Source organism: Girardinichthys multiradiatus, chromosome 4 (genome assembly GCF_021462225.1).
Source record: "Girardinichthys multiradiatus isolate DD_20200921_A chromosome 4, DD_fGirMul_XY1, whole genome shotgun sequence".
NCBI lineage: Eukaryota > Metazoa > Chordata > Actinopteri > Cyprinodontiformes > Goodeidae > Girardinichthys > Girardinichthys multiradiatus.
In genome coordinates this window covers 35,613,024-35,637,344 of record NC_061797.1, presented here as the reverse complement: position 1 = coordinate 35,637,344, position 24,321 = coordinate 35,613,024, and the positions used below count along the sequence as shown (strand labels likewise).

General features: G+C 38.5%; 1 protein-coding gene across 3 annotated transcripts in view; it reads right to left on the bottom strand.

The window, feature by feature from the left end:
• The window catches only part of tln2a (talin 2a), a 117,905-nt gene that overhangs the window by 38,381 nt on the left and 55,203 nt on the right, over positions 1–24,321 (bottom strand). For all 3 annotated transcript variants that reach the window (XM_047363036.1, XM_047363038.1, XM_047363037.1), the window contains 19 exons: positions 23,916–24,013; positions 23,227–23,356; positions 21,329–21,481; positions 20,130–20,272; positions 18,709–18,836; positions 18,427–18,490; positions 18,242–18,346; positions 16,222–16,377; positions 10,911–11,012; positions 10,453–10,529; positions 8,769–8,949; positions 8,512–8,625; positions 8,293–8,401; positions 7,680–7,888; positions 6,901–6,999; positions 6,444–6,611; positions 4,357–4,491; positions 4,027–4,186; positions 1,346–1,512 (listed from right to left, as the gene is read on the bottom strand). In XM_047363036.1, the coding sequence (XP_047218992.1) occupies positions 1,346–1,512; positions 4,027–4,186; positions 4,357–4,491; positions 6,444–6,611; positions 6,901–6,999; positions 7,680–7,888; positions 8,293–8,401; positions 8,512–8,625; positions 8,769–8,949; positions 10,453–10,529; positions 10,911–11,012; positions 16,222–16,377; positions 18,242–18,346; positions 18,427–18,490; positions 18,709–18,836; positions 20,130–20,272; positions 21,329–21,481; positions 23,227–23,356; positions 23,916–24,013 (2,498 nt within the window). The remainder of the gene's footprint in view (positions 1–1,345; positions 1,513–4,026; positions 4,187–4,356; positions 4,492–6,443; positions 6,612–6,900; positions 7,000–7,679; positions 7,889–8,292; positions 8,402–8,511; positions 8,626–8,768; positions 8,950–10,452; positions 10,530–10,910; positions 11,013–16,221; positions 16,378–18,241; positions 18,347–18,426; positions 18,491–18,708; positions 18,837–20,129; positions 20,273–21,328; positions 21,482–23,226; positions 23,357–23,915; positions 24,014–24,321) is intronic.

Here is a 24,321-nt window from a genome sequence, read left to right as displayed (position 1 = left end):
AGGCAATAACTGATATATAAAATGTAATCATTTTAATAAATATAATATCACATTTTCATTGGTGATAATAAATGGGTAAATATGTGTTTTGCATAAACAAATCTGACACTGCCCAGCAACCAGACCCACCATACCCAGGGTTCCAACACATTTTCAATTTGAAATATCCATTCTTTCAAAGACTCCATTTTCTAACTATATTTTTATCGCACTTTTCAGAAACACATTCTGGCCATTTGACTAAAAATAATGACCTTGAATTGGGTGGTACTGAAGTCTTATTAACTTCAGGTTCTACAAAGAATGAAACAGCAGATTCCTTCCTGTGGTAGTGTGTGGCATTAGGCCATTTAACCACTTTTATGGCATCTAGGCTAACTTAGATCAACTCCGTTTTAAAATCCATAACGTTTGGATTTGTCAAACGAGAAGTAGAGTATACTAGACTAAGTGCAGTTTTTTTAAAATGACTGTTTGTGAACCTTGATACCTATCAATATCAATCCAGTTTAAGAGCCTGATGTCCAGTTCAGTCTGAATTTAGTGACCAAACTAGTTGGAAAATGACCCTTTTTTGATTTTTTAAATAAGTATGCATCCAGTCAATAAGTTAAAAAAGTTTTAAAAAAAATAAACTAAGGTGAAACATGTCATGTCACATTTGTCCTCTAGGAAATAGGAGAAGGTAAACGTCTGAAAAACAAAAAATAAAACATTTCCATACAATTTTATTTTCTATATTCATCCAGACCCAGAAAATGATAAAAGCAACTTTCAGACATTTTAAGGCTGAGCAGGGACCCTACATACCTCTTTCCTAAGCTGTCAAACCACAGAAAAAAGGAAAAAGTAATTTTTTAATTTGCATCTTTTATCAAGAAACTGAGAAGGGACCAACAAGACAAAGCCAGATTCAGTACCTAAACATGTCCTTCTCAGTCCCATTTTTCAACAACACACATTACTGTTGTTGTTCCTGACTCTGTCTTCTTCTCTGCTGTCATAGAGAAAGGTCACCAGTAAAGCAGAGCTCAGCCCTTTCCCTGGTTTTGAAATATGCCACCACTGTCATCAACCTATTAGATGTTAAGATGGCCTTAAAAACACAGACGTATATCTTGAAAAAACGTTTTCAATACTGAGATATTTGCGAAGAAGTGGACACATCTGTTAAATATCTCTCTCAGCTCATAATCTATAAAAACTATTTGATTAAAAAATTATTCTTTGCATTTGTTTGTTTATTTTAACATTACATATGGTTTGTACCTACAGCTTCTGACATCTACTTACCACTAAAAACAAAACATAAATGTAAGAGTGCTAAGTCTCACAAGCTGCTCACCTTTGCTGCCTCCACCATCCTTGCAGTGGCATCTGCCAGCAGTTTGGCAGCTGCCAGCAGCTTCTTGGAGTTGTCCACGTCCACCTCGACCTCAGCGTCGGACCTCATGGCGTTTACCAGGTCTGAGGTGGCCTGAGCCAAAACCCGAGCCTGCCGTACCATCTCTCCTGTACAGCAACACAGGGCAGAATGAACGAGAAGAGGTTAAGGTTTTCACAATTACCACACCACCCCACACCAAAAAAAAAAAAAAAAAACACACCGTTCTCCATTTAATGTGTTGATTGTGCAAATTCAGCTTTTCTGGATCTGAATTCTGTTCTCTGGTGCCAAACTCTTACTGTTCTAATGACTCAATTTTCTTTGGCATTTTGTTTTATCCTGACATTCTCATGTCTTCTCACTTTCATTTGTTTGTTCCTGCTTCAAAACTTTAAACGGACCTGACTGCAAACAACTAACAGCATCGGTCACACTGTCTAAAAGAGTCTAAAAACACATTGCTATTGTTTTGGTCACTGGCCATATTGTTGCCACCATGACTCCTGTCAATAAAATAGTTTGAAACAAATTTAAACATGCAAAGTCATTCATTTTTGTTCAGTTATAATTGATAAAGTCTGTTTTCTAGCTGAAAAGAATCTCAAGTAGAAGAAATTTACTTGAGTATAGGTACATCTAAATTAATTAGAATAATATTAAAAACTTTATTTCCAGCAATAATTTAATTAAAAAAGTGAATGTTGTATCGAGGTATTACACAGCGTGTTAAGTTTATTTCTGACTATATAAACTGGACAATTGTAAAGTCAGCAGTCTTCTCCACGATTGGATAGGCCATAACATAGCATTTCTGTATTAAAATCCCTTTTATTTAAAAAAATAAAAACTTGTGTCAAATCTGAATCGTCTTAGAATCTGACTCTTGGGCTTTCATTAGTTGTTAATCAAAATCGTCAAAATTAATAGAAATATAACTATTGAAATATGATGAATGTAATCTATATAACAGCAACGTTTTATTTTTTAAATTGATATTTTCTTAAATAGCTATACTAATTTATTGAGATGCTATTGAGAGTTAACCAATTATATGATTAATTATCATAAGAGTTTAACATATTTTACATGGAGAATTGAACTAATATGCAGTGTACATAGGTGGAAAATGGAAGAAGCATGGGTCTAAACTTAATGATTAGGTTATGAGTTTGCAGAGGGGCAAACGGACCCACAGCTGATGCAACAGCTCCAGCAGTGGTGCTTTGTAGCATAGCAATGGGGTGAGATAATGGATACTGCTCTGTGTGGAACTTGGAAGAAAAAACCTTGAGAAAAACTTTTAGAATTCCCCTTCATACTTATATTACTATGCATTGCTAATAATTAATTCTCTTTTTTTATTCTTTTCCATTTGCTTTCTCTCCTTTACTATCAGTTGGGACATAAGAGACCGTTTTAATCTAACAGGCCACAGCAGATGAAAAGTGACATTCCACTTTTCTTATCGGGCTGACCCATTTGCCTGAGCTGACCTTCAAGCCAACAACATTCTTTGTGCATCTTCTTCCTTCCCACTGGTCTTTCTCTACTGTCAGATGTGTTAACATGACTGTCAGCTTTTCTCTGAGCTTTCAGCTGACAGCGGTCACTTCAAACACATCACTGTGTCAGTAAAGCTGAGGAGAAGACGGGCCGGGATGGGAGTAAAGCCACAACAAGGCATCAATCAAAAACTACTAACAAAGAGTTCTGATAATCCAGTGTTTGTGGAAACCTTGTGAATGTTCTGTGTATATACAAACACATAGATTAGGCAATTTCAGAAGTCTTACAGTTGATGCAGGGAATCCGTACGGGCAAATAAAGGTACTTAAGAATTAAGAGTATCTTTCGAGCATGAAAAATAGACTAACATCAATGTTGTGTTCGAAGTTAGTGTTTTTTTTCCCAGCAAATATTTTACTGCAGCCCATAAAATAAATGATCATCAGAACACAAAAGCAATAAAAGACCAAGTATATGGTTTTAAAAAGAAATAAACGCATGTTTACCATAGAATTAACAGAAAACAACCAAACTGGACAATGCCACTAATGCTGGCACAAATATGAAGCCTTATTTAGTAGAATATTCATTTGTTAAAAAAAAAAGGGATGTTTTCCTTTAATTTTAGACTTTTAGATATCAGGACATAAGGAAAGTTACAGGATTCTAAAATTATGTAAAACGAAATGCAAGCAACAGATTACGGCAAGGCATTATTTATTACAGATCATGACAATGAAGTCAAAGACTAAAGTAGGTCTTGTTCTGAATGGTTGTTCCGAAAGCCTCTTCTCTCTGACAAGAATAAAAACATCAGAACTTAAGCTTGCAAATTTACACCTAAATGAACTACAAGACTTCTGGAACCCAGCCGGCCAATGTAATTGATGGGCAGCTAACGTAGCCCTTATTATTGGAGAAAAAAAATATGATGATAAAAATTGTTTGGAATAGAACAAGTAATAAAACGTGTGGTTTATTTTATTTTTTTTACCAGAACTGGGACATGCGCTCATCAAAATCCAGTCTAGAATTCCTGCTTTTCCGATTAAAGATGCATTATTAGTCAATACATCTTGATATATTTAGTTTTTTATTCAATTGTGTGCTTTTACAGTCAGTTTTGGACTCACCTGCATCTCCCATTGAACTAAAGATGCTCTCGGTGACCGTCATGATGGTGTCTGTGGCCTGGTCGTAGCGCCCGATCGGCTCTCCCCTGGCCGTGTAATGACGCACGTGTTGCAGGAGATCTGCCAGCGCCTGACTCACAACACTTGCTGCTGCGCTCACCTTCACCAAACAATACAAACGTCATCAGTTCCATTTCTAAACAGATTAAATTTCATGTTTTATTAGGCCAAGTTGTCGCACTGTAGTCTGTTTGGATAATTCTAGAAATGGTCCTTTAAAACAAGGCAAAGTTGAGATTTTTTATATATCTGTTCATGAATCAAGCTGACCTGTTTGAGGAGCTCCCCGTCCTCTGTGGCTGACAGGCAGGCCTGGACACAGCTCTCCACGGAGCGGTCCACCAGCTTCCCGGCTTCAATCAACTGCTCCTGACAAACCGGGGAGCTGATGGTCGGACTCACCACCTGAGACAACCGATTAGTTAAAAGTGTTAAAGCTGTGACTAAGGAATGAGGTAATATTTAACTTCTGTCACCAGGAGGTGGTCTTGTTCTGAATGGTTGTCAGGGGAAAGCCTCTTCTCACTGAGTGGAAGACTTACCTGCTATAAAAATATTTTTAAACTCATTTTTTAACGCTACTCAAACACTCAGTTCATTTCGATTCTGAAGATCCACTTTTTCAGTTTAACGTGAAACAACGATCCAAAAAGAGTAAAATATGATTCAAGAAGGATTTGGCAGATATTAGCATATTGCTGCTGAAAAATGAAACTGTTCAGACTGAGAACCAGCAGGACATTTAAGCTAATTACACACATGTGGCTAATACGATTAGGGATGAGCAAAATGATGAGAACACAGTGTTTAACAGCACACCAGAGCAACAACATATATTCACTCTAAAAAAAACATGCAGACATTTCTAATACTTAAACATGTTCATTTTTCTTTAGTCTACTTGAGTGACTTTGGTTTATTAATATTATGAAATGTTAAGCATGTGCTCCCAGTAACTTAGAACAGCTTTGAAATCTTAACTTATTTCCAGAAAGTGAATCTCATTGAATGTAGATTCATTACCACAAGACTTATATATATTTCTAGTGTTCATTTCTGCTAATTTAGATAATTATGGCTTAGAGCTAATGAACAATTAGGTTTCTCAGAAAATTTGATTATTACACAAACCCAATAAAATCACAAACTTTAAACACAGAAATATTGACCTAAAGAAAAGTATGTGCATATACTGTACAGTATCTGCCTTCAATATTTGGTCTGGACTACTTTGCAATGAATTACTGCACCACTGGAGAGTGCCATGGAGGAGATCAGCCTGTGCGGTCTTCAACCAGTCTGCATTGTTTGGTCTGGTGTTTCATCTTCTTGAAATTGTCCCATAGATCACCTTTACTAAGGACCGGTCCATTCCTTTTCTCACTTAGACCATAACAATGCACTTCAGATGTAGTCTCTGGTTAAGTCTACAGTCCACACCTTGTAAATCTCTCTCAAACTCTTGAATGGGTTTTGACTGACAACCTAGCAAGATTGTAGTTAATCCCTCTGCCTGTGCATTTTTTCTACCATAGTTTTTTTCTTCCACTCCACTTTCCAATAATATGCTTGAATACAACACTCAGAATAGCCATTATCTTTAGTATTGATCTTTTGGGGCTGACCCTCCACAGGGTGTTAGTAACTACTCAACAACTGACAAATCAGCAGTCTTCCCACAATTACATGACATTTTTGTTTTAAAACTGATTTTTGGTACTTTAAAATATTTTGTTCATTAGTTCTAAGCCACAATCATTGCTTGAACTGGGATTTCTACAGATTTGCTGAAGGTGGCTTCTGAATGCAATTTGTGGTAAAGGGCTAATTTACAGTTTCTTTCTGACATCTGGACAAACTTCAAACATTTAAATTGTACAATACTTCTTTAATGGAAAATCCTGGAAAAAAAGATCCTTTAAATCCCAGTTTTTGATCAGTGATACCTTCACTCCACAACATTCCCAAAGAGAAATCTTTAATACTTTGTTTAACATCAAAACCGAGCGTAGTTCAAGAAATGGGTAAAGATTAAAACTCTGATTTCTGACTGTGTGTTTATTAGCTAGTAACACAAAATCCCCCAAAAACAGAAAGTGGCAAATTAATGACACAGACCATTGTCTCAATGTACATTCCTATTTTTATCTTCTAGGTATTGGAATAAGGACTAAAGTCTAAACGTTTTTTTACGAAGGTGTGGAATATGATAAAAATCCATATTTTTCAAAAGCGCATAGGAAGCCTTGGAGAAATTAATCTACATAATGAATGAATTTCCTTTTCTGAATTGAATTATTAAGAAAATTCTAGATGATGTTATAATTTGTTATGGTCTATTTGTATATCGCCTGTACCTTTGCACATGCCACGAGTTGGGAGGTGGACAGAGCACACTGTGTGGCAGCAGCAATGACCCGATTCTGCAGGACGGTGTCCTCTGCAACCTGGGCCACGTTCTTGGCCTTCAGCACCAACATTGCTGCCGCATTGGCCACTGCTTTGGCCAAATTCATCAAGACATCCTGTAATCACAGATAAAAAGAAAGGAAGACACCATAAATCTGCACAAGCATATTTAGACAATATTGTACAACAATTGTACAACTGTGTTAAACAAGATCTTACATAAACATTTCACACACCAAAAAAAAAAAAAAAAAAAAACCCTAAAATCCTATATTTTTAAAACTTTCTTTTTTACTTTTCATAACGTTTCATATTCATGGACATAAAAAAAAAAAAAAAACACTTTTCACTTCATATTTATAACATATCTAAAACAAAATGATAAACTGCAAGCTGATGGGTTACCTGGAACCTCTCGTCAGTCTCGTTCTCTCCGATCTGTCGCAGGAGGTCCCCACTGGCCTGGCCGATGCTGCCTGCAGCCGTCAGCACCGTTTGTCTGGGCTAAAGTCACACAAACAGAGAAAAAATCTCTTCCACTATGCTGTATATGATAGCATTAGAGTGACACATGTCAGTATTTGTGGTTTTGAAAATTGGCTGAAAAACAAATATTGAACACATTTGTTAAGCAAGGGTGATTAAAAAAAATATTTATATATAACCTCTTCATTGTTTCATCACAACAAAACATCCACATACACTCACAGAGTTTGATAAAAATCTTAAAACTGACTATTTTTGCAAACAACCATTAGTTTCCTGCAGTATCATTAAACCAGCTCCAGGATAGACCCTTTTAAGCAGTCTTACATCCTTATTTTGATCACCCAGGAGATTTCGGTTAGCTGGAAGCGACCAGAGGAGGATGTTTATGTAATTGGGTTTTGGACCAGGAGAGAGACAAAATCATTAAGAGAAGGCGGGTTGTCTTGGGATGCAGCTGCTCGGTGACAAATTTAATTAGCCTTTTAGGCTGGCTGTTTGACATCAGGTCTGAGCACAGCAGCTGAGGAGTTTGTTTTGCTACCTGAATTCAAATCAGAAGGGGTGCTTCTTTTTCGCACATAGTCAGTTTCAGTCTGATAATGTGTTTTAATGAAGATCTGAAGTTGCTGGACAAGATTTCAAGTATGAGAAAAGCAAAAAAATGTAAGTCTGGATGTTCGAAATGCCTCTCTCACCTCTCCGGAGGTCGGCTCCACGGCCTTCAGGAGGTCAGACACGGCGCCTGCAAGTGTCCGGGCAGCCTTCATCAGGTCGTTACCTCCGCCCACGTCATCCTCCATCAGCGCGGCCAGCAGCTTCACACCCTTTGACATTTCCGTCAGGTTGGAGGAAATGGTGGTGATGGCGCAGCCCACTGCTGTGTAGTCTGTGTCAGTGGGATCACCTGAGAGTAAATGGAGGAAGACAATATCAGGTAAATGTAAAGCAAAGACAAAATCCTTTGCTAGTTGACAAAAGATACATAGGGAGGAAAAGTGAAGAAATTGCTGAGATTGAGTGGTTTGAAGGCTGCCGGACCCACATTCTCTAAACCACAGCAGGATATGAGGGAACTATTAGATTTTACACGGCTTCTAATGAACAGCAGGCCGATGGAAAAGTTCTACATTACCCAAAGAAACTGGCCAAATAATTTTTAACTGCAGAACACACAGTGCCTCAAATGCACTTGTAAAAATGTGGGTTAAGCCCATTCACATTCATTGCTTTTATTAAAATGTGTACTTCAAAACTGCTGCACAGTAAAAAAAGCCAATGTGATATTCTGTTGCGTGAAGAATTACTAACCGGCGGTGAGGTTCACAACAGAGGCTGTTCCTGCAGTGATGGCATCGACTTGTGAGTGGATCTCATGTTTCGATTCATCCATCTTGTTTTGGATCCACACTTTGGATGCCTAAACAAAGATTAGAAACATACATTTCTGCACATCAGTACATTTCATCAAAGGATGCTTGCTGAAATCAAACATTTAGGATTACATTAAATGTAAGAGAGTGACTCTACCATGTCCTGCCCCAGCGGTGGGAGGTTGTCAACCTCTCCCAGGTCTATTTGGGCCTTTTGAACAGCTTGCATGCTGGTGTTGATGGTTCCCATTAGAGCCTGCTGTGCTGAACTCTGCATACAAAGAATTTATGAAAAACAAGTTAGCTTACCATCTTGCCTCATCAAGGTGGCATATTAGATTCTAATAATAATGCACAGAAAAATCAGTTAAGCTCTTTAAGACACCAAACAACATCTGTTCACTCATTTCATACCAGTGGAGGCATGTGGCCACGGTGCATCTGACCCATCGTGATCTGCTGCTGAGCAGATGGCATGGTGCCCATGCTGAGGGACTCGGTGCCAATCGAGCCAGAACGGATCACCCCCGGAAGGGCCACGGAGCTATGGTTCACCTGGCCCACACGGTTAAACTGCTGCTGAAGTATCGTGGATCTTCAAGAGTACAGCATGCACATCATCAATATTCAATCTACAAACAGCAAGGTAGCATCTATGACTTTTCAGGTTGATGTTTGTAAAGCAATATTTTTTGTAGAGCCATGCAGAAGTATTCATACTTGTTGGACTTTCTTATAAATTTCTTGCAAAAACCAGAAACTTACCTTTTCAAATCTAGCAAAACATTCTCAATTTGGTTTAGGTCATGAATTTGATTGTGTGATTCTAACACATGCCTATGTTTTCCATTGTAGCTTCATTGTATCTTTAGAGCCTTTGCCTTGTTGGAAGGTAAACCTCTGTACAAGTCTCAAGTCTTTTGCAGCCTCTTACCAGACTACCCTGCAGTTAGTATCATCCACCTTCCCATCAACTGAGCTATCCTACCCCGGCTTAGAAAAAGCATCCTTTCAGTATGATGCTGCCACCACCATGTTACATAATGGGGATGTTGCATCATTAGTCTTCCTGCCTGCAGCAGCAGGGAACACATAAAACAAGCAGGACAGTGGGTCCTGAGGACCAGGGTTGGGAACTAAGGACCTACATGGCTTGTAGCCATTCTTTAATAAAGGCCAGATTTGCAGACTCCATTAGTAATAGTCGTCTGGGTGACAAGTTCTCTGACCTAAGCTGTGGAGCTCTGCAGCTCCTCTAGAGTTACCATGGGCTTACCAACCTCTCCTTGCCTGGCATAAAAGCTTAGATGGACCTCAATGTCTTATAAGGTTTGTAGTTGTGTTATACTCATTCCATTGGCTGATAAAGGACTGAACAGTGCTCCAGGAGCTGTTTAAAACTTGGGATACTGGTTTATAACAATGGTCTTTTAAATTCTCCACAGTTTTATCCCCAACCTGCCTGGATTGTTCTTTGAGTTTCATGATGCTGTTTGTTCACTAATATTTTGTCAAAAAAAGAAAAGAAAGGCAAACAAAGACTTGTTTGTTTTGCTGCAGAACAGACTTGGAAAGTTGGGTGTGCACTCCTTCTCCAGCATTACAGATTATTGCCTTTGGCACGAGCACAGATAGAAAAAAAATAGTAGTATATAAAATCACAAATGTAGCAAAAAGCTAAAAGCAGAAAAAACTATCAGAGACAGAAAAACAATTTTACCTGAAGCTAAATGAGGTCATATTCATCTCTCAGAATGATAAAAAATGCTAAGGATGTGTTTCCATGTTAAAATGTATACCAGGAAGATAGATGGGTGTTTAAGTTGCTTTAGTTTTAGTTGTTATAATAATGCGTTAATAGCTTTGTATGCTGTTTATTTACTTAACATCATCATAATATCCCTATTTAAAAATTGCAATATAACGGTTTTAATGGGAGAATACAATCAGAAGATCATTATTTGTCCAAATACAGAATTATTTGTCGAAACAGGACACACACACACATACACACTAAGCTGCAAAATTTCAAGCCATGCTTCATGCATGGGCAAAAATAAAAACAACACTTGCAGGTCTGCAGGTCTGATTTACATACTTTTTAGGGGAAACCGATTCCTCTAGCATGGTTGACTCCTCATCACCTTCTAATCCAAAACGGTCCTTGCTTTGCTTCTGCAGGAAAGAAGGAAAAATCGGCAAAATAGTAGAAAATCAGACTTAGGCTTAGTTGAGTCCAGCTTATTTAGGAGGACAATAAAACAGGAGGTGATACAAGATCTTCAAGTTGTCTCCATCACACATTCAGTTATCCAGATATACATTTCAAATGAAGAAGACATTTTACTTGATAAAACGTTACATTCTAGGCTTGATATGAGCTCCTGCTATAGCAGCACCACAGGATGACAGTTTTCCTCTTCTACTTTCATTTCACAACAGCTACATGACAGAGCAGCATGGTTTCCATCAGTCATCCGCAAAGCTGACAACATGTAGCCCTCAGGAGGATACTGAATCATCAGGATTAGGCATCTCCAGTGATAAATATCTCACCTTTTTGAGGATGATATCAATATAACCAGCAATGAGCTGGGAGATCTGTTCCCCCTCGGTGGTCTGCACAGAGTAGTAGCTCTCCTGGTACTCCCCGAAGTCCTGCAGAAATGCATACACAGAGTGAAACATGCGATTTATGTGAAATTGTAAAAAGGGGTAGCAGAAAGCAGAGCATGTACGGTATACAGGCTGAGGATTTTCTGTGAGGATTAATGTGAATCCACGGAGACGGCTCAACTCAGATGAACACCACACATTGTGTTGGCTGATATGAAGCTGCGGCTGCATTCTGAGAGTCAGATTAACCCAAGAGCCATTCTCGAGGTAAACTTTAATACAGGAAGGCTAACTGCGTCCTTGGGGAAAGATTTGGCTGCAGCTTCCATTTATTTTTAGCATGTTTCCACAAAAAAGTTAAAAAGGGCAAAGGCAGAGAAGCTAAACAACCTCTAAATCAGTGACACGAACATAGACATCCTAAACGGTTAAGCACTCCAACAAATTAGCCTCCGATTAATAGGCTGTGTCAATCGAGTAGTGACAGAAATCCTACAGATCCACAAGACTAGAACAGTGTTTTGTTGCTGAACTGCTGTGTGCTGACACAGACGACAGATATTGACATAAAAGAGAAAAGAGTGACTGAAGAAAAGAAATGAACGAAAAGGCGTCCAATATGAAACATGCAAGTAAAAAAAAACATTCTCTGGGGCAGCAAAGTCAGAGTAACAATCAGACTTTCTAAAGATTTTTATTTCCAAATTCTATATCTTTTTCAGTCTAAACGTTTTCTTTACAATCTTCTCAGCATTTAAACACAAAATCCTTTCCTAGGTGGGTTTTTTGTATGCATATTTCACAAATCACAGAGCAAGTTAGCGTCTGATTCAGCAGTGTAGAACTTAGATCACCTTCATTTTAAAATCTAAAAAAACAAAGGCTTGTTAAATCTAGTCTCAATTATCCTACAAGAAATACAATTTCTCAAAGCCAATTTGTGATCTTTGATAACCTTATTTTGTATACAAAAAAAACCAAAAAGCATTTGATTTTGTCTGGCAGCTAAACCAGACCCATATGAAGCACCATATGTCCACTTGAATCACTAATCTGAGAAGGTCTACAGTCTAAAAAAACCATCAAAATTGTCTCTCTGTGTGAATTTAACTCATGAAGTCAAACAAATAATGAGCTGAATGAAACTTAATTTTTGATGTGAGAAATCAAAAAAGGTAATCTAAATACAAAGCGAGGTAAAAAAAAACCTTCAGATTTACTTTTCAGATAGTCGATTATTGAATGGGTCAGGGAACGTAAACCTTTCCTAGACTCCATTTTCTATTTTCAGTTTTTATCCAGACAAACAATCAAACTACACTGCTCAAAAAAGTAAAGGGAACACTTAAACAACACAATATAACTCCAAGTAAATCATACTTCTGTGAAATCAAACTGTCCACTTAGGAAGCAACACTGATTGACAATCAATTTCACATGCTGTTGTGCAAATGGAATAGACAACAGGGGGAAATCTTTGGCGATTAGCAAGACACACTCAATAAAGGGGTGGTTCTGCAGGTGGGGACTAGAGGGTGACACGGGAGTGGATATTCTCTCCTGTCCCAACCCGCTCCCACAGACAAATGTCTTATCCCGTCCCAATCCCAGGCCAGCCTAAAAAAAAAAAAATCCTGTCCCATCCCACTCCTGGTAAATTGACTCCCACTCCCATTTAGAACAACTCCCACTCCTGTGCCACTCCCTTTTTTGTTTTCTTCATTTAGTCTTTTGGCAATTTCTCCAAAGGACCAGTTAGGTCCCTGTTTTTAGCTGTAGTAAAGGCCAGTTAAAGTAAAAAAGAATAATAATGAAGAAATAATAAAAATATCAAACAAGGAAACAGACCATGCCTATCTTAGCTGAATAAACAAAATGTACATAGTTGTATTTTACTCATTTATTAAGTGATTGTTTCCTTTGAACAATGACATTACTTTTATGTTTCAAGTTGCTGAAACAAAAGAAAAATGCACCTAGCAAGAGAACTGTACTTGGTGAACAAAAGTGCAAAAAGGCATTAACTTCACAATTTAGAAACTGTACCTCAATGGTTCCCAGCCCTGGTCCTCAGGGACCCCTTCCCTGCATGTTTTAGATGTGTGTCTGCTCCAGAACACCTGATTCAAATTCTGACATGACCTCCTATACAGGCATCAAGAATGGAGGGTCGAACTGGACAAATTTAATACAATAAAATCATCATTAAATAAATAAATGTTGTGAATGTTCCATAAGTGAAGTAATTGTAACATGAAAGAAATGTAACATTAAATGTGCCATTAAATTAAAAGTACCATTTATTTATTTAATATAACATTAGAAACAATAAATGTACCATTATATCATGATCACTATTATGCCTTTAAATATGCCACTGAATAATTAAGCATAATTTTAAAGACGACATGACGTAATTAGTGGTACACTTAATATTTAATGATGTATTAAATAAATTGTACATTCAAATTTTTTTTCTATTTCACAACATATTTATTTAATATCTTCCCTTGATGAAGCCTTTCAACGAGGTCCGCGAGGGGACATGGGGAATTTTTTCTCTTTTTGCGTTCTCACGCAATAGTTTTTGCGTTATTTCGCAATACTTTGTGGGATAGTTTCCAAACCAGATAACTTCAAAAATGAAACAAACACTACACCCGTTTTTGAGATTTATTGAGTTTTATTTTGAAATCGGCCTTAAATAAAATGAACTGCAATCAGACTAAAAGATAGTTTTTATCCACAAGCTGTCAAAGAAACTACTGAACTCTGGACAATAATACTGCACGAAACCACATCTGTGACACTTTGTTTGCTTATTACTGCTGCATGATGTGTACTTTTTTTTGTACGCCATTAGTGTTTTTGTTTTTATCGTGATTTGAACGGTTCTTCTTATCCTAAGCATTTCATCGCATTGTTTACTGCGTGTTAACCTGCATATGACAAATAATCCATATCAATGACATATCAGTGCTGTTTGTTTTATGAGTAGTTTGTCATCTGTGCTGCTGTTCCAAAATGCCGAACGCAAAAGTATTGCGCGGGGACGCAAAAAAAAAAAAAAGAATTCCCCATGTCCCCTCTCGGGCTCCGTACCTTTCCCCTCTACTGTGGCAAAGGCTCTTAAATCTTTAGAGCACATGCAGCAAGTTTGTTGGTCAGATGAGAATTGACACATGATGGTACTTTTGGTTTGATGAATGAAGAGATGCAGGGCTGATTTAATCCAGAATCTGTCTTACAAGTGTCCTTTAATCACTGGTGAACTTGGTTACGACTAAACACGTTTTACAAGCAGCAGACTGCGTGTTAAAACCGCTACATTCAACTCTCCTGAAGTTCGGTAATATTTGCGACTTTTCTGTCAGCTCTATGAGTTTAATAGATAAATCTTTACTTCTGACTTTACGTTGCAAATCCAATTTTACCACGTCCAGTTCTCCACCTGCGTTTGCTCCCTCCATTCTGAACGCAAGTGGAAAACATTGAGGAGAAGCACTGTTGGCTTATGGGTCATGTAGTTCATTTGACTCGCATTAACTACACAATGGCGGCGTCGATCCAAGTTTTTTTTTTCTTAAAGTTTATAACAAAGTCTCAGTTTTACATTTCCAAGGACAATTGATCCAAGTTTATTTTCCCTCCTATTGGTTAGCTCCCGCTCCCGTCTGCTGCTGTTCATTTTTTATCCTGTACCGTCCCAATCACGTGATCTTTACTGATGCTGTCTCCCATCCCGCGGGAGTGACCCTGGGACTCCCGAAAAAATGTCAGCCTCTAGTGGGGACCACAGACCACTTCTCAGTACCTATGCTTTCTGGCTGATGTTTTGGTTACTTTTGAATGTTGGTGGTGCTTTCACACTCGTGGTAGCATGAGACGGACTCTACAACCCACACAAGTGGCTCAGGTAGTGCAGCTCATCTAGGATGGCACATCAATGCGAGCTGTGGCAAGAAGGTTTGCTGTGTCTGTCAGCGTAGTGTCCAGAGCCTGGAGGCGCTAAAAGGAGACAGGCCAGTACACCAGGAGACGTGGAGGAGGCCGTAGGAGGGCAACAACCCAGCAACAGGACCGTTACCTCTGCCTTTGTGCAAGGAGGAACAGGAGGAGCACTGCCAGAGCCCTGCAAAATGACCTCCAGCTGGCCACAAATGTGCATGTGTCTGCACAAATTGTTATAAACCGACTCCATGAGGATGGTATGAGGGCCCGACATCCACAAATGGGGGTTGTGCTCACAGCCCAACACTGTGCAGGATGCTTGGCATTTCCCAGAGAACACCAGGATTGGCAAATTTGCCACTGGCGCCCTGTGCTCTTCACAGATGAAAGCAGGTTCACACTGAGCACATGTGACAGACGTGACAGAGTCTGGAGACACCGTGGAGAGCGATCTGCTGCCTGCAACATCCTTCAGCATGACCGGTTTGGCAGTGGGTCAGTAATGGTGTGGGGTGACATTTCTTTGGAGGGCCGCATGACCCTCCATGTGGTCACCAGAGGTAGCCTGACTGCCATTAGGTACCAAGATGAGATCCTCAGACCCCTTGTGAGACCATATGGCCCTGGGTTACTCCTAATGCGTGTGTCAGCAGTTCCTGCAAGATGAAGACATTGAAGCTATGGACTGGCTCGCCCGTTCCCCAGACCTGAATCTGATTGAGCACATCTGGAACATCATGTCTCGCTCCATCCATCAACGGCACGTTGCACCACAGACTGTCCAGGAGTTGGCGGATGCTTTAGTCCAGGTCTGGGAGGAGATCCCTCAGGAGACCATCTGCCGTCTCATCAGGAGCATGCCCAGGCGTTGTAGTGAGGTCATACAGACACGTGGAGGCCACACACAATACTGAGCCTCATTTTTACTTGTTTTAAGGACATTACATCAAAGTTGGATCAGCCTGTAGTGTGTTTTTCCACTTTAATTTTGTGTGTGACTCCAAATCCAGGCCTCCATTGGTTAATAAATTTCATTTCCATTGATGATTTTTGTGTGATTTTGTTGTCAGCACATTCAACTTTGTACAAAACAAAGTATTCAATGAGAATATTACATTCATTCAGATCTATGATATGTTATTTGAGTGTTCCCTTTATTTTTTTGAGCAGTGTAGATTCCATACCCTCCTTGACATTTCAAAACTGAGTAGGAATTCTGTATAGCAGTATAGCTTATCTGCTGTTTGTGCAGCTTTTCTTATCCAGTCTATGGACTGAATGTAACGTATGGCGGTCTTACCAGCGTAAAGCTCTTGGGCGATGCAGCCCACCTCTTTACGGTGGTGAGCGGCCACTCCTGAACCACATCTTTGGTCTTCTCGTCCACTCTCATCACGGACTCTTTGGTGATGCCCAGGAGACGAGGCACCAGCTTGTTCTTACTCTTCATCTTTTCCTGCAACAAAAAAAACAAAACCAACATATCAACAGATAACATTTAAGCTTCAAACGTTACACACATTGTACAGGTGCCTCTTAACAAATTAGAACAAAATAAAGTTAGTTGGTAATTCAATTCAAATAATGAAAATTAGAAAGATTCATTGTACATAGATTCATTTCAGTATTTATTTCATTTCAGTACTTATTTCTGTTCAATTATATCATTACAGCTAGTGAAAACCCAAAATGCTGTTCCTCCAAAATTCAGAATATAACATAAAATCAATAAAAATATTTTTAATCCAGAAATTTTATGGCACACATAATCATGAAAATGACTGCACACTTTAAAGTCTTTGAACCCTCCACATATAGGTTAAGCCACAAGAGGTCACTACTAAGGAAGCTAGCTGTTGAGAGTGCTGTATGCAAACATATCCATGGAAAGTTGAGCGGAAGGAAAAAGTGCGGTATTAAAAGGTGCAAAAGAAACGGGGATAACCACAGTCTTGAGAGAACTGTACAGCAAAGCCAATTTAGACTTTGTGAGAGATTACCAAGGTATGGACATCGCCAAGAGATGGGCTACAAATGTCACATTCCTTGTGCTAGGCCACTCTGGGACCATGTAAGAAATATCATACCTGTGCTAAGGAGAAAAAGTATTGGACAAGTCCTAAGTGGTCCAAAGTGCTCTCTGTGTGTGTGCGCAATGAATTTACATTATTAGAGTGAACTGAATTTCCAAACTAAATGAACTTTTAATAATATTCTAATTTATTTAAATGCAATTAGAATTAGTCAATTACAATCATTATAAGTTTGTCAGACCTTGTCAGATTTTTAGCTGTGATCAAAGGCACAAAACAGCACAGATTACAAATTCAAACAAAAAAAATAATTACTAGACTTCATCATTTAAGATTAATTTCTTTTTCATAGTCATTTGCTGGAACGCAGGTTAAATATCTTTATCTGTCTATCAACTGCTTCCAATGTCTTTCTGAATTCTCTAAACCTTCAATATCATTTTGCAAACACTCTCTCTAGAATGCATAAAATCTTTTATGTTACTAGTGTGTAGAAAAGAGCAAACGCCTCGTGGAGAAGTGAGGCCGGGGGGAGCTGAGAGAATGCGATGGGCTGAGACCTGAGGGCAAAGAGGTGAGGTGTGCAAAAGTCCTGCAGGGACTGTGGGGCTCTGAGACTTAAAGGTTAGGAGCCGCCGGCTGAATTTTTCTACGGTTATTTCAGAGATGTTTCTGTTCCGCCAGATTAAACTCAAGATTCACAACTAAGAGAGAAGATACGATCCTAAACTGTTCAAGAGGAAATCAGATGGAGGACCAAGAAGTTAAAGGAAACTTAGATTTCTGACTCATGTTTAGGAAGAATAAAGAGGTAGAGCAAAAACTGAAGCATGTGGGCCGCATTTGGAAGATGTAATGAATTAGATTTTATTATTCATGCCTAATTATTGCCTTTATTCTCTAGTGATTAAACTGTCTGATGGTGAGACAAAAATGCAATTGTTTTGTGATAAATGTTAAATTGTCTGTGCTAAAGTAATAAAGTCAGAAACAGGTTTTAAAAACAACTTTCTGCATACAAAAAGATTTCCTATGATGTAATGCAGGATACCTTCTGTATAGCACACAAATACTGTCTAATGTCACAGCAGATACATGAGTAGCAGAGTCTGCAAAAACCATCTCTGCTGCACAGACAGCAATGGTTTCCTTCCAGGCCCACCCTGAACTGCCTGCAGCAGACTTCTCCTGCTCTGTGCTTCCATTTGGGCATTTCAGAACATTTAATACAGCTTGTTTGAATCTATTTGTTAAAGAACAAAAATATATGCACTGCTTCAGGCTTACCTTGACGAGGAAGAAGGAGACACCATACGTTCGCAAAGACCGTGCCAGTTTGACATACTTCACTTTTGCTTCAATTTCTGTCAATTCTCCACAGTTTTTGTGTTCCTGTAGGTATGATTTTGTTTTAGTCAACGTATTACTTACTGCAGCACTGTTAAGATGAAGAAAGCACAAAATGAACGCACCTGAAATATTTTCTTCTCAGCTCCTCGCTGCTTTATGTACTCTTTGGGCAAGAACTCCTTCAGACTTTGAAAGAAATTAAACATATTAGAGGTCGAAATTATTGCAATGAAGATGAGTTCAACAGTTTATACACAATCTTAAACCTTGAACTCACCTTACTTTCATAGAAAAGAAAAGAGGTCTTTTCTATTCAATTTTTTTGTATTCTAAAGCTTTTCTTTTTTATCCTTAATCTCCATGGTTTAACCTTTAGAAATCATAAAATGAAGACAAATACTTACTCTAAGAACCCGGGTTTGTGTTTATGCTCTATGTGAGGTCCAAACTGGATCTGGGCCTGGATGCCTCCGAACTCACAGGCTTTCTCAAATGATACAGGGTGGGAACCATTTAGGATGTCATCTCGTGCCTATAAAAGCAACAAAACAGTTCATTTAGTTAGTAAAGAAAATTGAGGAAGGTTTAACTGTATTACGCTGTCCCAAAACTGCTTGCATACATGTTACTTATTAACATGACAAGCTTTTTCTTTTCAGGAAAATAAGTTATGAAAATCAACAAACATAATAACTGTCTGCAGATTATGGTGAAAATCACTAAAAATAAGATAAACTGTTTATTGTTTAAGTACACAGCTGTTACAACATTTGAGAATGCAGTATAGCACTAGCATGAAAATGATATTTTTATTACTAGAGCAATCCATTCACTTGAAATTATATTTGGAGGATCCCTTTATCTTGGAAAAGCAATAATTGCCCTTCCACCTTCTGCATTTAATGGCACAGCTTTTACTGCAGCAGCATAAACTCACAAATAAACTTTTATTAGGAATCAAAGCTTTAATTTGAGTTCAGTAGAGATAAAGTAACCCACGTTAAGAAAAAAATAAATAAATATATACATCTAATTGAAGTGTTTCTGGTTGGTTTAGTACACTTTTAACCTGATCTGGATGTCACTAAACTCAAAATATAAAACATTTAAAATAAAGAACATCTTTATTGTCACTTCAACAGTACCATGAAAATAGGTGACATCCTATCAGCGTTTAAAAAAGCAACAACACAAAAAACCACTGTCATTTGTTTTACACTGTTATATGTTAAAAATGCATTACTCTCTGTATCTGGTGCATTATGAATGTTTCCCTGGGGTATACATATGACACAGAATCCCATTTCTCTGACCCACTCTTCAAAATGGGAAAGACAAGAAAACATGCAATTCATTTAAGGTAAATGTGATAATTTATTTTAAGATGTTGTACAAATCTTTATCAGGATTGAAAATAACCATAGAGGGCACTGTAGGTTATCAATTAGTAGATTTTGTTAGTAATCACTTGCTACTGATTCATGAAAGCATTTCTAATTTAATACCACTGCAAGTGGCTTTAGGACAGGTTGCTCTTATGAGCGTGGGTGACTGTCACTTGATAATTGATAATTACATGTAGCATTCTGGTAATATGTCCCCTAAAATGTCCAACAAGTTACTTCTCTCTACAGTTTCTCCTTCTGAAGTCACATCCTGAATGTGGGTTTAAACTTTCAACCTCTTTAAGATTTCCAATATCATGCCAGATTCAAAAACCACAACAGAGTGCCCTTGTTCTTTAGACAGACAAGTTGGTGCTTCACCAGTCACTAACTGCTTAAATACATTAAATACATCTTAGGAGCACAGGCTATGTGCTTACCTGTACGTAAAGCAGGTTGAGTTGGACGGGGTCTCGGGAGTCCACGTTCTGGTCCGAGTAAAAGAACTTGCGTCTAAGTAGGAGAGTCTCGTTCTCGTCCACGCCCTGTTCTCTGAACGTTCTGCTGTGGTCCAGCCAGTTCACTGAAAAGACAACATCAAATGAAGCAAACTGATTGTATTTGCTAAAGTTGTTCTCAATGCACTACAGGAAAATAATGTATTGTCCTGTATTTACATTTGTTTTTACCTTATACTATAAAGGAAAGTGTGCAGACGACACAGTGGAAAACAATCTTAAAAGCTATCAGGAGTGTAAATCGCTCAGTTGTCTGAAAAAGTAAAACTATCAGTTTACCACATATTTTAACACAGATCAGATTACTGAGAAGAGGAATACTGATTGTGTAAAGAAGTGGTTTGAACACAGCCTCATAGGAAGTCTTTTCAGTTTCAAATAGTCGTAAGAGCTTTAGATGTACAGCTTTCAAATTCCAGTAAAGAGTGGTGGATACTGGAGAAAGATTTCCCTCTCATCTACACCTACAGCACAAAGACACTCTTTTGAGGATGGCAAATTGTATATTGTGGATGGGAAAACAGGTAGTTTGAGATAAGAGTGAAAGAAGCTATCTACCTTAACCAAGAAAACCAACATTAAACCCAGGAGATGGCACCAGTCTTCATCTACAGTGCAGCCGTGCCTCGTCTCTCCAGACGGTTCCACAGCCAGTCACACCTTAAGACATGACTAAAACATGTCACATCTCATTAGGTGACATATTTGCATCGTCAAATGACCACGACACAAACATTAAGCAGAAATGAAGAGTAGGGCCAGTGACTCGTGTGACAATAACGGCCACATTAGTGGCCTTAACAGCTCTATCAGTCTAACTAAAGTTGATACGTCTGTTACTATCAACCTGTGTTCAGAACTCAAAAAGCCATTTGGATGTCAGGTGAAGCATCTTCAAGAGACAAGAGAAGAAGTCCAACTGCCTTCTTTATAAGCACTTAGGACTGTCATATCCTGGATGACTGAGAACTTCACCAACGCACGGACGGATGTAAATATAAGCAACTCAACTGCCCCTGAGTACGCAGACTTTTCTCATATCCATGCATTTTGTGAAAGATTAATATTGTTTGGGCGGAAAGACATTCCAAGCCAGTTTAATTGTTCTTTTACTAACTTACAGTCATCATCTGTGTGCAGCTTGGCTTTCAGCTTCTCCATCTTCCTCTCATCTCGCAGCAGTGTCCTGTCCTTCTTCAACGTACCCATTCCATCCTCTTTCTTTTCCTCCACCGTCTCCTGGATCAGAGAGTACTCTTCATAGTTTGTGATTCCTGAGATCAAAAGTGGAAACATGTAATTCTGGCAAAAGTGCGGTTGATTTGTTACACAGATCAGAATCAAATCTTTATGAGCGTTATGTGTCACTTACAGTGCTTTGCAAAAGTATTCAGCCCCTTGGAATTTTTACAAAATTCCACGTTACGTTACAAAAGTGCCAAAAGAAATTCAAAAAATTTTAACATATTTATTGGTAGACAAAAGCAAAGAAGCACAAACTTGAGAAATGGTATAAAAATTAGTTTTAAAATACTTTACAATTGAAAATCTGAAATTGTAGCGTGCATGCATATTTAGCGCTCCTGAGACAATTTGTAAACCAATTTCCATTTCCATTACAGCTGCATATCTTTCTACCAGCTTTAAACATCTACCTTTTGCCCATTCCTCTCTGTAAAACAGCTCAAGCACAGTAAGCGATGGAGAGCAACGGTGAACATGAAATTTCAAGTCTTGACACAGATTCAGAATTGGAAATGGGTAGAGATTTTGTCTGGATGATGAATTTGCTGATTTAAACCATTCCAAAGTAGCTCTGGCCCGTATGTTTAGGGTTGTTGTCCTGGTGGAATGTGAATCTCAGCCCCACCCTAAAGTGTTTTGCAGCCTCCAACAGGTTTTCTTCCAGGATTCTCCCTTATTTCGCTTCATTCATCCTCCCATTAACGTATTTCCCCTCGCTGTTAAAAAAGCACAGCTTGATGCTGCCACCAGTGTGTTTCACCATGGGGACTGCATGTTCAGAGCGATATGTGGTGTTAGTTTTCTACCTAAAACAGGGTTTTTTAAGTAGACAAAAAGATTACATTTTGGTCTCATCTGGTCGGAGCACCTTCATCCACATGTTTGCTCTCTCCCCTACATGGCCAAATAGGCCTTTTTCTGACTTTAGTTATACAATGTAATTCTGCACACCACTCTTCTACAAAAGTCATATTTGTGAAGTGCATGTCTAATAGCTGCATGCCTAGAAGCAAATCCTGTCTACAGATTCTGCCACATAAGCTGTTGTTCTCTGTAGCTACTCCAGAGTTACAATGGGCCTCTTGGCTGCTTCTCTGATTAATGGTCCTTGTCTAATCAGTCAAGTTTATGTGGATGGCCAAGTTTTGGAAGGTTTAAAGTTGTGTCATACTCTTTCCACGTTTAATAATTGAACAGTGCTGTGTGAGATCAAGAGCTTTAGGTAGTGTTCTATAACCTAACCCTGCTTTAAAATCTTTCACAGTTTTACCCCTGACCTGTCGGGTGGGTTCGTTGGTCTTCATAATCTCGTTCATTTACAAATTTTCTTTAACTTACGAGGCCTGAACAGAACAACTTGATTCATACAGAGATTTAATTGCACAAGTCAGGCGACCAATTAGTTGATGTCTGAAACCAACTGGTTGTACTTGATCCTATTAAGGGGTATCTGAGTAATGGGGGGCTGAATACAAATGCATGCCACATGTTTCAAATTGTTATTTGTAAAACAAAATGAGAAAAAGCATAGATTTATGGTAACTTCATGTTTGTCTGACACTATCATAGAAAAAGCCAATAAAATACATTGAGGTCTGAGTATGGGTATGGGTGTGAGTTCTTTTGCAAAGCGCAGTATTTTTTATGAATCTGCAACAAAACTGCACTGACAAATTTTGCAGTAAAACCAAAGTTGTTCAACTGCAACATCTAATTTTAAAGTACATTCTACTAAAAAAGGACAAGGAATGCAGATTGGATGATTATGACGTACCTATTCTGCTGCAAATAGTCACAAGCAGCTCGCCCACTGTTTTTGAGTCATCCACCATTACTGTTTTAACGGCTCCATCCAACATTTTGATTTTCTGGGGCCTCTGCTTCTTCTTGTATTCGAGAATATCCTGTTCAAACACAAATGGGAAAACAACATTAAAAATAATAACAGTCAAAACTAGAATACATAACATTTTAAGTTCCATTTCAAAAGGAGAGAAACAGAGAAGTGAAGAAAAAGTTGCTGCTGAGGAAATGATCAGGTTGCATAATAAGAAGAAAGAACAGAAGCCTGAAAACCTTATTTAACGGCTGCCTATCACAGCCTTCTGCTCCCCTCACAAGCACAGCAATGGGGTGAGATTTGGTTCACAATAAATTGTCAGTCATGCCTCCTACCTGGGCTGCCTTTGGTGAACATGAAGAGGGGAACCAATTTAAGAGCAGCACAACTACAGCCAGGGATTTACAGACAGACTGCTGATGAGTTAGTCCAGGTTATTCACACATCCATCTCTGGTGTTTGACTCACACAAAGCTACCAAGATAACTGTGTGTATGTTTGCGGTTTCCTAATATTAATTTAAGATTTCTCTTAAGCTTTTCACTATGTTCAAAGCAAACATTCACGCCATGATTGCAGCTTTACCCTGTGTGGTTGCGGGTTACACAGACTCATGTATTTACCCCATTACGGAGCATGTAATAGTCCAGTGTCCTTCCAGACTCCAACCAGATCCCTTTCCTGGGGTCTTCATCGGACAGAAAGAGGCCGTAATCCGAGGCTGGAGCAACGAGGACAAACAGAGGTTTAAAACATTTTTTAAGAAGAAAGAAAAGCATAAGAACACATCTTGACAACAGCACAGTGAAAAAAGCTCAATATCAGACACAACACTTGCTCAAGTTCAGGGGAGATAATGAGATTTGGGACAATTGTTCCAGGAATTTCTATATTAAAGGTTTATTGGAATAGCAATCCCTTGTAAAAAAAAAACATTTGCAAATAAAGCAAGAAGTGAATGATGACTTTAGTGAAGCCACGTGGAACAAATAAGTCTGATATAAACTGAAAAAAATCTAAAGCTAAAAT